The 12,996-nt window shown below is 41.9% G+C and overlaps 1 protein-coding gene across 1 annotated transcript in view; it reads left to right on the forward strand.

Moving 5' to 3' along the window:
* The window catches only part of LOC103365396 (protein arginine N-methyltransferase 8-B-like), a 15,811-nt gene extending 2,856 nt beyond the window's left edge, over nucleotides 1–12,955 (forward strand). The window contains exons 2-10 of the mRNA XM_008292823.1: nucleotides 505–729; nucleotides 1,852–2,007; nucleotides 2,662–2,725; nucleotides 3,688–3,830; nucleotides 4,170–4,257; nucleotides 7,019–7,134; nucleotides 8,643–8,793; nucleotides 10,731–10,852; nucleotides 12,531–12,955. Of these exons, the coding sequence (XP_008291045.1) occupies nucleotides 505–729; nucleotides 1,852–2,007; nucleotides 2,662–2,725; nucleotides 3,688–3,830; nucleotides 4,170–4,257; nucleotides 7,019–7,134; nucleotides 8,643–8,793; nucleotides 10,731–10,852; nucleotides 12,531–12,614 (1,149 nt within the window). The 3' untranslated portion in view covers nucleotides 12,615–12,955. The remainder of the gene's footprint in view (nucleotides 1–504; nucleotides 730–1,851; nucleotides 2,008–2,661; nucleotides 2,726–3,687; nucleotides 3,831–4,169; nucleotides 4,258–7,018; nucleotides 7,135–8,642; nucleotides 8,794–10,730; nucleotides 10,853–12,530) is intronic.
* Nucleotides 12,956–12,996: the final 41 nt, after the last annotated feature.

Raw genomic sequence — 12,996 nt, forward strand, 5'->3', positions numbered from 1 at the left:
TTTTACTGCTGGTTAGCTATTATGTCACTGTATTAGATTATAATGTTCATAAATTATCAGAAATCTATGCTACAGTATCTTAAATATTGATGTTCGTGAGGGGTGTCTTCCTTTAAAAGTTACTTTTGTGTCTTTGCGTTTGTTATTTTTCGTTCAAGCTATTGGCTAACCCCTCTATAAACTCTCAAAATAACAGTAAAACAGTTTGTATGTGTATATGCTGATAAATAACAGATTTATCGTCAAAATATTACATCAACTTACCTCAAAACCACCTCTCCTGTTTTCCTTAGATGAGTATTCAAAGAGTAGCAAGGTCACGATAACCCCCTCAAAAACACCTGAAATGAAAACTAACCGTATATAGCTAGTGTGCAAAGGGGAATAATTTGGGGCAGTTGTCTTCCATTACATACAGTTCTAACGTAGTCAGTGGTTTTGCTTTCATTGTTATCTGCCATGTCGGAATTCTGAAACTGTTCCTTTAATCTTCTTTCTCATCAGCGGCAGCAGCCTGTCATGTCCCCCCTCTCCCAGTCTGCTCAGCCCTCCCCACTGCCTAAACCAGTGCCTACTACCCACCATGTGCCCTGCGTCCCCCATACGCCTCATGTAGCAGCTCTGGCCACCTGTCCCGGTCGAGGCAAGATCGCCAAGTTCATCAGCCCGGAGGAAATGACATCCCGGGACTACTACTTCGACTCTTATGCCCACTTTGGCATCCACGAGGTAGGCAGAGCGGGCCGACGACCGGCAGCTTGGCATCATCGGAGTAAAAGAATGACACCAGATGCCTCCTGTTGATTTTGCACGAGAAGTTCCAACTCTGTTAGTCTGACTTTCTGGCAGCAGAATATGTCAAAAATCATAGCTGATGCAACGCCACAATTTCCACGGACAGATAGGCTTTGATTTTGTCGAGCCGCGTCTTTCTGACACGGATATATAATCCATAACTTACACACAAGTAATTTCAAACCCTCTGCTTGCAGGATCTGAAAATCAATTTCGAGACAACAGTGCAAAAGAAAATTGCAAAAAAAAAACAACCAACTGAAAGTAAAATTACAAGCAAAAGAAGAGTCCACCGCTTTCAAAATGTCAGTCTGAACGGAAGATTCGAGCATGAAAACCAAACGTCACTGAAAAAAGTTTAGGTTTAGGAGTGTAATTGTGAGAGGAGGTAGAGTTGCTGAAGTATCTCTTCTCAGCTGACAAAAGACGAGACTTTTCCATTACCAACCAGCATGAAAGATCCAGATTCCATATTCAGCACTCCAAAAGCGAAAACTATCTGTCTTTTACCACCATCTGCATTGAAGTGCTGATGCTATAGCCTAACTAATGACCTTGATCTGTAAAGGGAAGGCGGTGGAAGAAGTTTAGGGACATATAGACCTTTTAAGTGGCGTCCATATTTAGCATGTGGGTCAGCTTTTTTGTCTGCTTGCAAGACAAAGAGAGTGTCCTGATTAAAGGAGTGCGACGCAAGAAGGAAGGAAAGTAGGATGTTTGAATGGGCTCAGGGAGATGATATCAGGCAGTCCCTAAAGGTTTCGTGTTGTACTCCTGTCTATTTCAAGAAGCTCTGCCGCTGTCACTGAGGCTTCTGGCCTAAATACAGCCTTTACTACCTCATTACACAAGAAAATTAAATATGCATCCACCTGCTGAGGATGGCATAATGTATACGCACCTGCATGTCCATCATCCAGCATTATGTCTATTATTTATTCCTTTGAGAGTTTGTATGAATCACACTATTCTTTGGGTAATCACGAGTTCGGTATATTCACATGTGTGCCGAAATCAATATGTATCACAGCTGTTTGCTCGTTCTCTCTAATGCAGGAGATGCTGAAAGATGAGGTGCGGACGCTGACCTACAGGAACGCGATGTACCACAACAAGCATGTGTTCAAGGATAAAATCGTCCTGGATGTTGGCAGCGGCACAGGGATCCTGTCTATGTTCGCTGCCAATGCCGGTGCCAAACACGTGTACGGGGTGAGGCTGATACACGCACCCTCGGGCCGCGAACAAATACTCGACTGTAATCTAACGCTCGTTGCTTTTTTTTGTTTAAATCTTTAGCGAAAAGCTAAACACCTATTTGGTATTCCAACTGATATCATGTCTGGCTCTGCCGTCTCATTATCTCTCATTCGTAGCCTTTCACACTCGACATGCACACGCAAATTTTTTTTTTGCCTTTTTAAAATTCCTCCTAAGGGCCAATCTGGTACAGAAGCTGTAATCTCTGTCAGACAATCTCACGCACAGAGGGAGAGCTGCAAGTCACAGGTTATGCATTACCGGCAGTATCTTCTGCACTTATGTATGATTCATATACTGTGTTACACTTATGGACGGGAGATTAAAATGATGCATTAAATTTCATGCAGCGCCAGGTCTGAGGTGAGCAACCAGGGACATTAGAGTTTAGATGGATTAGCGGGGTTTCATTAAATTTGTCCTTTGAATTTTACCCCAGAGGTGAACCTGCTGTACACAGAAAGGGGATATGATGGATAAAACTGTTGCTGGTTGTGTCTGCTACTGATTTTTTTTTCATTTTACAACAAAGAACCAAAATTTAAATATCTCCTATACATCATGTCATGAGTGCAACAAACATCGGTTTTGTCCTTCTACCTGCAGATCGAATGTTCAAGCATATCTGAATATTCCGAGAAGATCATCAAGTCCAACCACCTACACAACGGTAAGAACTGTACATTCACCAATCGGAATGCAGCGCAAAGACATCTGGATTAGAAGTGGTGTGAAAAATCAGCATATTCCCGTCATTACCGTCACACTTGACAATATCAGTCACAGCTCTGATGGTTTAACTGGCAGCTCGTCTCTGATGTCAAATAATCGTAATCTTTGCCATCAATCAGAATTCCCTGACTGAGGTTGATTACTGATAAAATGCCACCCTGAGCTTCACAGATGGAGGGTTTCAGAACCTGCAGATTTGACGTAAAATTGGTTTTAATTTGTTTTTTGGATATAAATTTAGGTTTTTATCACCCAAACACTACTACATCTACAATGTATAGACCATTATTTATGGAGTAATTACTACAAATATTACAGTAAGTATCCAAGCAAATTAGATGTAGTACTGCTAATTATTACTAACAATTACCCATAGAAATGTTTTAAACTAAGTTTTGTCTCTACATGATGTAACTTGAAAAAAGAGATGTAACTACGTCATAGTAAGCACCATTCAGAAGACAAACTAGTTTACCACTTGCATACTGTTTTTAAGAGAATGTAATAGTTCCATTTATTCCACCCAATTACAGCTAAAGCAGAGTTTATTTTAGTGCATTATTGTTCAATTAGCCAACCCCATCATGCTAAACTCCCCAGTGTTTTGCATTAGTTCTACCTACATAGTGCTCAGGATGTGTCTTCCTTTTTCAAATCTATCTCCTTGTATCCCCATATCATGGGTCAAAGGGGTCACAAAACATGGCAACCAAAACGCATGCATAAAACATCGAGGCAAAGATGAGAACCGTAATTAAGCTGTACTAATTTGCAGCAGTCCCGAGGCATAGAAAACAATGTCGTCTGAGAACGGAGCCATTGTCCGATTTTGCATTAATGTGATGAAGAAGCTGCGAAGTAATTTGCTGCCTGCTGTTTTGTGGCTCTCCGCGCTTGCAGTCATTACCATCTTCAAGGGTAAGGTGGAGGAGGTGGAGCTGCCCGTGGATAAAGTGGACATTATCATCTCAGAGTGGATGGGTTACTGCCTCTTCTACGAGTCCATGCTCAACACAGTCATCTTCGCCAGGGACAAGTGGCTGGTATGATACTCCTGCTGGAGGCTCGGGGTGTTCGGCTGGGGTTTAATGCGTGTGTGTGTGGCCGGCTGGACAAATAAGGCTTTTGACACCTAAACAGACCCGACAGTGATGAAGGAGAGGATTTACTGTAAGCTTGTGTGCATGTGTCTGCTGGCCAGATGCTGAGGTCATACATGAATGATCTGGTTTCTAACCTCAGTAGCTGCCCGGCAGGCTTTATGCTCGGCACATGCGATCTTATATTACATGCCAGGTGTGTGAACAATAAAGATGATGAATGGCCTTTGTGTCTGTGTGTGTGTGTGTGCACTGAATACCTGAAGTTTCTCTTGTGTTTAGAAACCTGGAGGCCTGATGTTCCCTGACAGAGCAGCTCTCTACGTGGTAGCCATCGAAGACAGGCAGTACAAGGACTTTAAGATTCACTGTGAGTAATTACAGTAGAATTGTTGCCGTTCACTTTTATGTTTTTTGCTAAGTCATTGCTTTCTTTTGTCACCGTCTCTCTGTCTTCCTGTCAGCTGTGGTTAAATAATGCCCACTGTGCAGGTGAAGGAAAGTCAATGTCTGTGGAATAAGACTCACTTTTTAATTGTAAGTTAACTTATAAACATTCACAATATGTAACTAATTAGTACTTCCACACTTGGGGCAGCAGAACCCCCATGTTCATCTACGTCTTGCAGCCAGTTCTTGTTTTCTTCACCCCCATGTGCTGACCAATGCAAACTCTGAAAGCAGATGCAGATTCTATTCATACTAAAATAGGGTACACGTTGGTCTGCAACAAAGACGGTCCTGTTGCCTTTCATATCGAGCACATAAAACCACACAGGGCTCCTTTGGATGTTTCTGAAAGATTGGCTGTGCACTTTTTATGAGATACAGCAACTAGCTACAGATTGGGCTGCAGCACTGTGTCAGTGTGATTATCCCTGCTGAGCACAGTAGGCGGACATAGCACAGGACTTCTGGAGAACTTGTCCCACTGTGTTTGGGCACTGTCAGTGGAGAGCATGCTCGTGTCAAATCAACTCCCAAGTCCGGTGGCGACTATTTCAATCACAACTCATAGAATTCAGATGATGATTAGTTGTGGGTGGATGACGGAGAATGTCTTCGCACAGTCTCAAGAATTTCTTTGGATCATCGTTTGTTTTCTTAGCACGTAATTTGGCATGCTTGCAGCGTGTACCGTCTGCTTGGTCATAAATGTTGGGCTGCACACGGACACCCATAGATCTTGCTGACATGCACATGTTAAAAACACAAATTCGCTTTTGACATTCACTATTCTTCAAGATCAGTTTTGGTCTCTGACGGGGTAAATATCTGGCTATTTATACAATAATTTCTCCGCTGTGTTCACCAGAAAAATTGGCCTGCTTGGCCCAGATTGTCAGCACTATACAATCTGCACGAATTTTGCTCTCCATAGCCGTCCATGGACATCTATTTTGACTCTTACAGACTTGGGCAGATGACAAAATGTAGGTCTCATAGATCTTTGCGGACACGAAAAGCACAAATTGGGGTTTATTATGAACTGTTCTTCTGGCTCAGTTTTGGTCTCCACCAGCTCCTGAGGGAAATGTCAGGCTATTTAACTGCAAATTTCTCCACCCTGTTCACCACTTTCTCCACCTGTGATGCTACTTGTTTGAGCAGCTAAGTGCGTGGCTTTATTTTAGCTCAAAACGACAAGGTCAGACTGGGCCATAAATTTAAAACAATATGCTAAAAGATGCGTAAAAGAATTGCCACGTATGGTAACTTCTTTACTACGAGCCACCCGTTTTTACACTACACTGTTAATATGAAAACTAGGGATGTCCCGAATTACTACTTTCACAGTCAGTTAGCAGCAATTAGCATCAGCTAACCCAGCTAATGTGGCTACCTACATAACATTTTAGATGCAACAGTTAACCAGCATTGTATATTAATAAACTACAAATAATTACTTTAACCTGTTAGCATGCTGAGTTTTGAATAACTAGTTGAATATTCACGTGTTCCTAATGACAACATTTAGAAAATTAGCTTTATTAGCTGGTACATAACTGCAGACTCAGAAATGAGTAAATCCGTAATAAAAATCAAATGAGTTATTTATCTTGGTAACTTAGTAGATAGAGTTTCTTCACTACAACAACCCAATAAGTTTAGCATTATAAATGTTAATGACAGATGAATTTTGGCCTGCAGGGTTAGGGTTGTTAAGCTAGGTACGTTAGCATTAGTTAAACAGACAACCAAACTTATTTTTACACAAACTGGCAACCCAACTTCTATTGCTACTAATATATAAACAAATTGAAAGTATCTGTTGCCAAGAATAGCGCTATTAGTTCTAACATAGAAACCCCCTTTATAGGCGTCTTAATAAAAAGTAATACCAACAGTATTTAAACTATTGTGGTACCTTTAGCCCACAAGATTTTCCCTTCTCTAAACTCACTCCATGTGTTCAAATAGCGATCACAGTTGGAGCGCTGAGCTTGAGATCCACATCAAAGCGCCGATATTAAAGGTGCCATTCAGACTTGTACATGCATCGGCATCAAATCTGGGCCAATAACTCCTGCTGAGTTTCCTTTTACTTCACAGGTGGCCTTCTCTGCTTTATTACAGCTGAACATACACACAGAAGAGGTACATTCTTTCACACAAAATCCCAAAAGAATTCAGTCTACCCAAACCCTCACACTCTTATTTTTAGTTTCTCTGCGTCGGTGGCACATTCCACCTTCTCATCGTACAGACTTAGAGTTTGGCCCCCTGACAAGGCAAGGTGGAGTGGAGGGACAGAGGGAATGGGGGAGGGAAGGGTTGTTTGGTATGTTTTCAGCCCAAATTATAATAAAAACGGCTGCCAGACACGGCGGAGGAGGTGGAGGCCGCAGTTTATTTTCAGGAGGGCTTGTCTTTTTTCAGATAGGGCCCGGATAGACAGAAAGACAGCGTGAGCACGGGACTCTTCTTCCTGGCAGGGTTAAGCGAGCGCTCTGTTTTATTTTCTCTACTACCTTTTTTCTTCTTTTTTTTTGTGCTGACAGCTTGGCAGGAAGAAAGGGAGCAGAGCTTTGCAAGTGCATGAAACTGAAAGAAAAAAAAAATCCAGGAAGCCGCACTCCATGTGTGTTCACATTGTTAGCTGTACTTTTTTGTTGTTTTTGTGTGCACAGGGTGGGAAAACGTGTACGGCTTTGACATGAGCTGCATTCGCAACGTGGCCATCAAAGAGCCTCTGGTGGATGTGGTAGATCCCAAGCAGGTGGTGACTAACGCCTGCCTCCTGAAGGTTAGCCTGTGTGTGCATAAATGAGTGTGTGTCTTTCATGAAACAATGTTTTTTTTAAAAATTTTTAGTACACAGGAATTCTGCAAAAAATACAATACAGCTCACACTTCCTCTGAACATTCCCCGTCTGCTGAGACTATTTTCTAGTACATAATAGAGGTTTCTGGCACGCAGTAATAGTCTGCGGCTCCGTTTCCATGCTTGAAGATACAACAGCGGCTTGTCTTTCATCTCACAAATGAACAGAGGATGAGAGCATTCAGAGAGGTGATAGCTTTTTTTGTTTGTCCCCTCAACCTTTACCTCTCCTGTCATTGCTTTCTGGCGTTCGCCGTCCTTTCTCTCTCTCTCCCTCATCTCACGTTCTATTTTCAGTGTCGAATATCTTCATCCGTCCTCTCTCTCCTATCATTTCGCGATCATGCTCTTTTCCTCCTAATCACTCCCTTTCTTCTTCCCTTTCACTCTCTGATTTAAACAATGTCAGGCCTCACTAGTCTGAGCGAATAAGGAGGTCTCCCTGCGCCTCTCTCCGTCTGCGCGACGGTGAAATGTCACACGAGAGCGGCCATTAAGCCACCAGCGGGAATGAAATGGGCTCTCCATCACTTCGATAAGCGATGATCCTGCCTTTTGTGTTAAAAAAAAAAGTGATTTATGTGTTAGGATAGTGGGCCGGTTACTGGTTAGTTACTGACATGCTCGTCTGAAAATTAATTCTCGCTGCTTGTATCTCTTTCACATGGGTGTTTTCAGGGCTTATTCTTCCCCCCTCCTTTCCGCCGGCCGCATGACCCCGCCATAATTCAAACTGCCAGTCATTCCTCACATGCTAAAATTACAAAGTCGCTCCTGGGGATTTTTTTTTCCTCCCTTTCTCTCCTCCTACAATTTGCTTTATACAGGCTTGGCATCATTGGAAAGGACAGAGGTGTTAAATCACAATCTGTCATGCTGATGCCACATGGCCGAGGGATCCGTGGTCCAACATGCCGGGCAACACGAACAGGTTGCGGTGTAAAAAAAAAAATCTCCCCCCCATCGCCATACAACATCATCTACATGCAAAGTGGACACACACCTGCTCCTTTTTTTTTTTTTTTTTCTATTTCGGATCCACTATGATGCCGAGCAGGCGGCACAATGTGATGCTTACAATAAATCTGCGGCTACATCCATAAGGCAGCGCTTGATATAACACACTCACACACAACCTCCCTCCTTAGTAGACTTGAAGGAGGACACCCACACAGCATGTGTACTGTGAGCAGGCTTCACTCGCCAGCCGTGATTCAACCTGTGGGCTTTCACACACACACACACACACACAATAATCATGGTGAATAATCAAGAAGGACCAACATATACTGTACATGTGATGCGTGAGAGATCGCAAGTGGTGGTGGTGGTGACAAGTTGTGTCGTGTGATTGTACATTACTACACCGCTATTCTAGCATCACAGGGGTAAATTTATGGAAATTAACTCATTTCCCCTACTCACCCCAGGAAGTGGACATCTACACTGTGAAGCCAGAGGACCTGTCCTTCACCTCAGCCTTCTGTCTGCAGATCCAGCGCAACGATTACGTCCATGCTCTGGTCACCTACTTCAACATTGAGTTCACCAAATGTCACAAGAAGACTGGCTTCTCCACTGGTGAGGATCAGAAATAATAGTTTCTGCTGCTTCACCCAAACACAACACCCCCCTACACACATATTTTCTCATTTATTTCTAATAGTGTGCAGCTACACAGTTTGTTATTTTTCTGTCCTCCACCCTCATACAGTGGAGGTGATTGGATTATTACTCGAGGTGCAAATGTCCTAACTCCAAGTCTGCACCATTCTGTGTAGTTACCAAGGGCCAAACTTCCTGGGATTGTGTGTCAGAACTACACTGCAAGGCACCGGATGTGACAACAGTAACAGCTTATAATGAGAACAGGAAGCAAATCTACCAACACATTCAGTTTGATTTAAAAAAAAAAAAAAAAAAAAAAAGAAGTGTATGTAGGGATAGTTTTAGAAACAAAGCCAAAAAGGGATCCAGAGTGTTAAGATGCACCTTAACCTGAAGCAGTTTCTAGGTGTTTTCTACTCTTGTTGTATTTTCATTCACTGCGGTTTCATTTATTTATTTATTTATTTTACTGAAATATAAAGTCCTGCACCTTTATGGAAACAGTACAGCCATGACTAGAAGTATAAAGGACTGGAGGATGTTATATGTGGATTGTACCACAGTACTAATGCTATAAATCATTTAAAAAATGAAAGAAAAAAATAACCCCAAAACAGATTATTTATTTTACAAAATTTTTATCTAAATGCCTATAGGTGTTACCAACACTGGAAAAAAAAACAAAAAAAAACTTTACATATTATAGATATTTTATTACTTACGTTTTTAAGTTGTTTACATTCTTGTCTGTTCAGCCAAAAGGTCCCTACATTCTTTTCAATGGAATCTGTTTAGAGCAAATGGTTTATTTTTGGAAAACGTTTTAAAAAAAGAAGTAAAATAAAGTGATTTTCTTTAAGTATTACGATAGAATAGGTAGAATTTTAGAAAAGTATGGCATATAACTCATGTTTTAAAGTTTAAAATCTGATGTTTTCTCAGTTTCTGGTTCTGATAAATGGCGCCATTTTGCAGTTTCTTTAACAATAACATGCCATTTGGAGTTCACATGGTTTAAAATAAGTTTCCTTCAAATTCACATCGGATGATATAATTTTTTTATTATAGCAATTTAGCCTGTATGTATACAGGACTACTGTACTCACACTATTTAAATCTGACAAAAAAAACATTAGCCTTATGAAACATTGTTCTTGTTTTACTTGATAAATTAGAAAACTTTTAATTGATTTTAATACTAACTAATGTCTACCAAAAAAAAAAAAAACTGGGCCTGAAAACTTATTGCTTAAATTTCAACACCTGAATAAATAAAACTAGATTTCCTTCAGTGCTTCCACAAGAGGTTAGAGAAGTAGTTTTTCTTTGACCCACCCCGCAGCCGCTTGAATATTTTGAATGGTAAATCAGTGAAGGTTACAGGGCACCTCCTGTATTTAACCAGCTCTTGGATACACTCTGCTGGTGTTACATGAGCCAAAGCAGTGTGTCCACCGACGGAATCTCCAAGCACTTTTCGCTGTGGTGCCGAGGACACCTATTATAGTGAGACTAGCTGAGCTGTTATGTAAGCTTATGTTAATACATTCATGCATCCACTGCTTACATAATGTTGTGTAGAGGAGGTTCTATGTTTGGCTATGGCTGTTGGGCCTGAGGCCGAGCATCACTGAAGGAGTTCTCTCCTATCTGCCTCTGTATTTCTCCCACTGGGTGAGTGAATTTCAGCCCTTTTTGCTGTTAAATTCCTTCCACGTTAACGTGCCCGAGGCAGTTTAGTGCCCCTCAGAACTGTTCTGTACATCTTTTAATTTCCCTTACTCCCTGTAACGCCTCTTTCCTCGGGGGGTCTCGCTTTACTGCTTAACTTTGTTTTGCTTTTCTTTTTCTCTACTGTTCATCCTCCTCTTCATCGTCTTTCCCTTCACCTCTTCCCATCCTGTCTTCAGCTCCAGATGCTCCCAGCACACACTGGAAGCAGACGGTGTTTTATTTAGAGGACTACTTAACTGTCAAGAAGGGAGAGGAGATCTTTGGCAGCGTTGCCGTCAGACCCAATGAGAAGAATGTGGTAAGGGTGTATATTTAAACGCTTGTGAAAGAAGTATGAGGATCGTTACCTCACAGTCGGTACTTCTCCATTGAAAGTATGGTTCTGTATCAATGCCATTGATTAAAGGTCCCATATCGGGCCCCTTTTCAGCAAATTAATCAAAGTCATGTCTCAGAATCTGTCTTTAAATTTTCAGCTCAAATTACTGCAAAGACGATTCACTCTAGTCCTGTTCTAAAGAGGCTGTTTCAGTGTCTGTAGCCTTAAAAACAGCTGCACACAGCAAAACATTTGACAACAAGGTGTGTCAAGAAAGTTTCAGGACTGGTGTCACAAAAGATAGATTTCAAATCCAAACTACAAGTTTTCCCTTTCCAAGTAATCCCCCTGGAGTCTAACCACTCTCCCAGCCTTCTCCGCCACGTTGCCATGCACTCCGGAAAAGATTCTTCCAGGATCCTTCGCAGCTCTGTCGTCACAGCCATCTTGATGTCGTCCACATCATCAAAACGGGTCCCCTTGATGACCCCCTTGAGCTTGGGGAAGAGGAAAAAATCCCACGGAGCCAGGTGGGGCGACTAGGGAGGTTGCTCCAGCACGGAGATGTTCTTCTCAGCCAGGAACTGTCGGATGCTCAGGGCATTGTGAGCAGGCGGTGAAGCACCACGACTTGTCCCGCCACAACTCTCGCTTCTTCTTGAATGAAGCAAACGCCACAGGATCTCTTTGTAGACGTGCTGGTTGATCATCTGAAGGGGAAAACTCGTAGTTTGTAGTTTGGGTTTGAGATATAGCTTTTGTGACACCAGTCCTGGAACTTAGACACACATGCAAAGGTATTGTCCTATTGTTGTGGTGAAATTGCCATCAAAAATAAAATGCTGGTCAAATGCTGGGAGTGCATGGAAACTTTTGTTCACTCTTGCAGCCAACAGCAGAACATTTGATGTGCTTTGCTTGTGCCTGAGATGTATTAGAGTTAGCAGAACTAGCTCTCAAGGGAAAAAAACCTGGTGGACTGTAGGGCTCTTTCTAAATGGCTCACCTAGAAGTAGTGGAAGGATTGCAAAAAGGCAGGACTGCGCATATTTCTAATTTGATGACTAGACTACCGATTACTCAGTTCCTACTTAACAACTGCGCAAAATTCTGACTGGTTTCTAAAACTGAAGCTATTCACTTGAGGGTCATCTAGAGGAGTGAGCATCTTCATATTTTTACAAATTGGACTTCAAACCTCCAAGTTTTTAAGACATACGAATCACACTGAAATAGATTTTCCCCATATGGGACCTTTAAAGTGAAACATTTGGGGCCAGATAAGATAATTGGTTCAATTTTCACATTTGTCTGTTAAATCTAAGGCCAGAAATAGCAGCCACTTAGTTTAGTTTCACACAAAAACTAGAAACAGATTTTAGGATCCAGCAAGAAAATTACCAACACAAAACCCCCGCAAAACTAGAAATGGTTGTTCGAACGCTTCAGTTTCTTTTCAGTGTGTGTGGATTAAATATACAATGTGTTAATTAGTGAGCTTTAGAAGTGCTGGTAGGCGGACATTGTTGGACACAGCTAACAGGCTCCCCCACGACTTTTTTTTTTTTGGTTTTGTGTGAAGGCTTTGTTTAACTGAGTGATTTTCTACAAACGTATCTTCTATTCATTTCTCATTTTGTCATATTTTTTTTTGCAGCGAGACCTGGAGTTCACCCTGGAGCTGGACTTCAAAGGACAACTATGTGAGGCCGCCATATCCCACGACTATAAAATGCGTTAGGAAGAAGAACAAGGCCCTCCTGGTGTGGACCGACCCTCAGCCCCTCTGGACACACCTGGGGAGGGGGAGGGCACAGGCTCTCCAACAAGCACTCCAGGTGGCCAGGGAGGGCAAACAGATGCATCTGATTGGATGCCATCAAGCCAGCATCTAAGTGATGTCATCAGAATCGGCAAGTATCTATCAGCAATAGTGCCGTCACCTGTACCAACTTGATGGGCACATGGTTGAATGTAACATCCTATGTTAACTTGATTTTTTTTTTGTTTTTTTTAACCCTCACTGGGAATTTAATTATTTGGAGTGTGACATGAGTATGAAATGAAAAGCATTTAGGAGTCTTTACATGGTTAGAAGAACTAATTGAAAAACATTGATCTGT

This window comes from Stegastes partitus, unplaced genomic scaffold, assembly GCF_000690725.1.
Source record: "Stegastes partitus isolate 25-593 unplaced genomic scaffold, Stegastes_partitus-1.0.2 Scaffold836, whole genome shotgun sequence".
Lineage (NCBI taxonomy): Eukaryota > Metazoa > Chordata > Actinopteri > Pomacentridae > Stegastes > Stegastes partitus.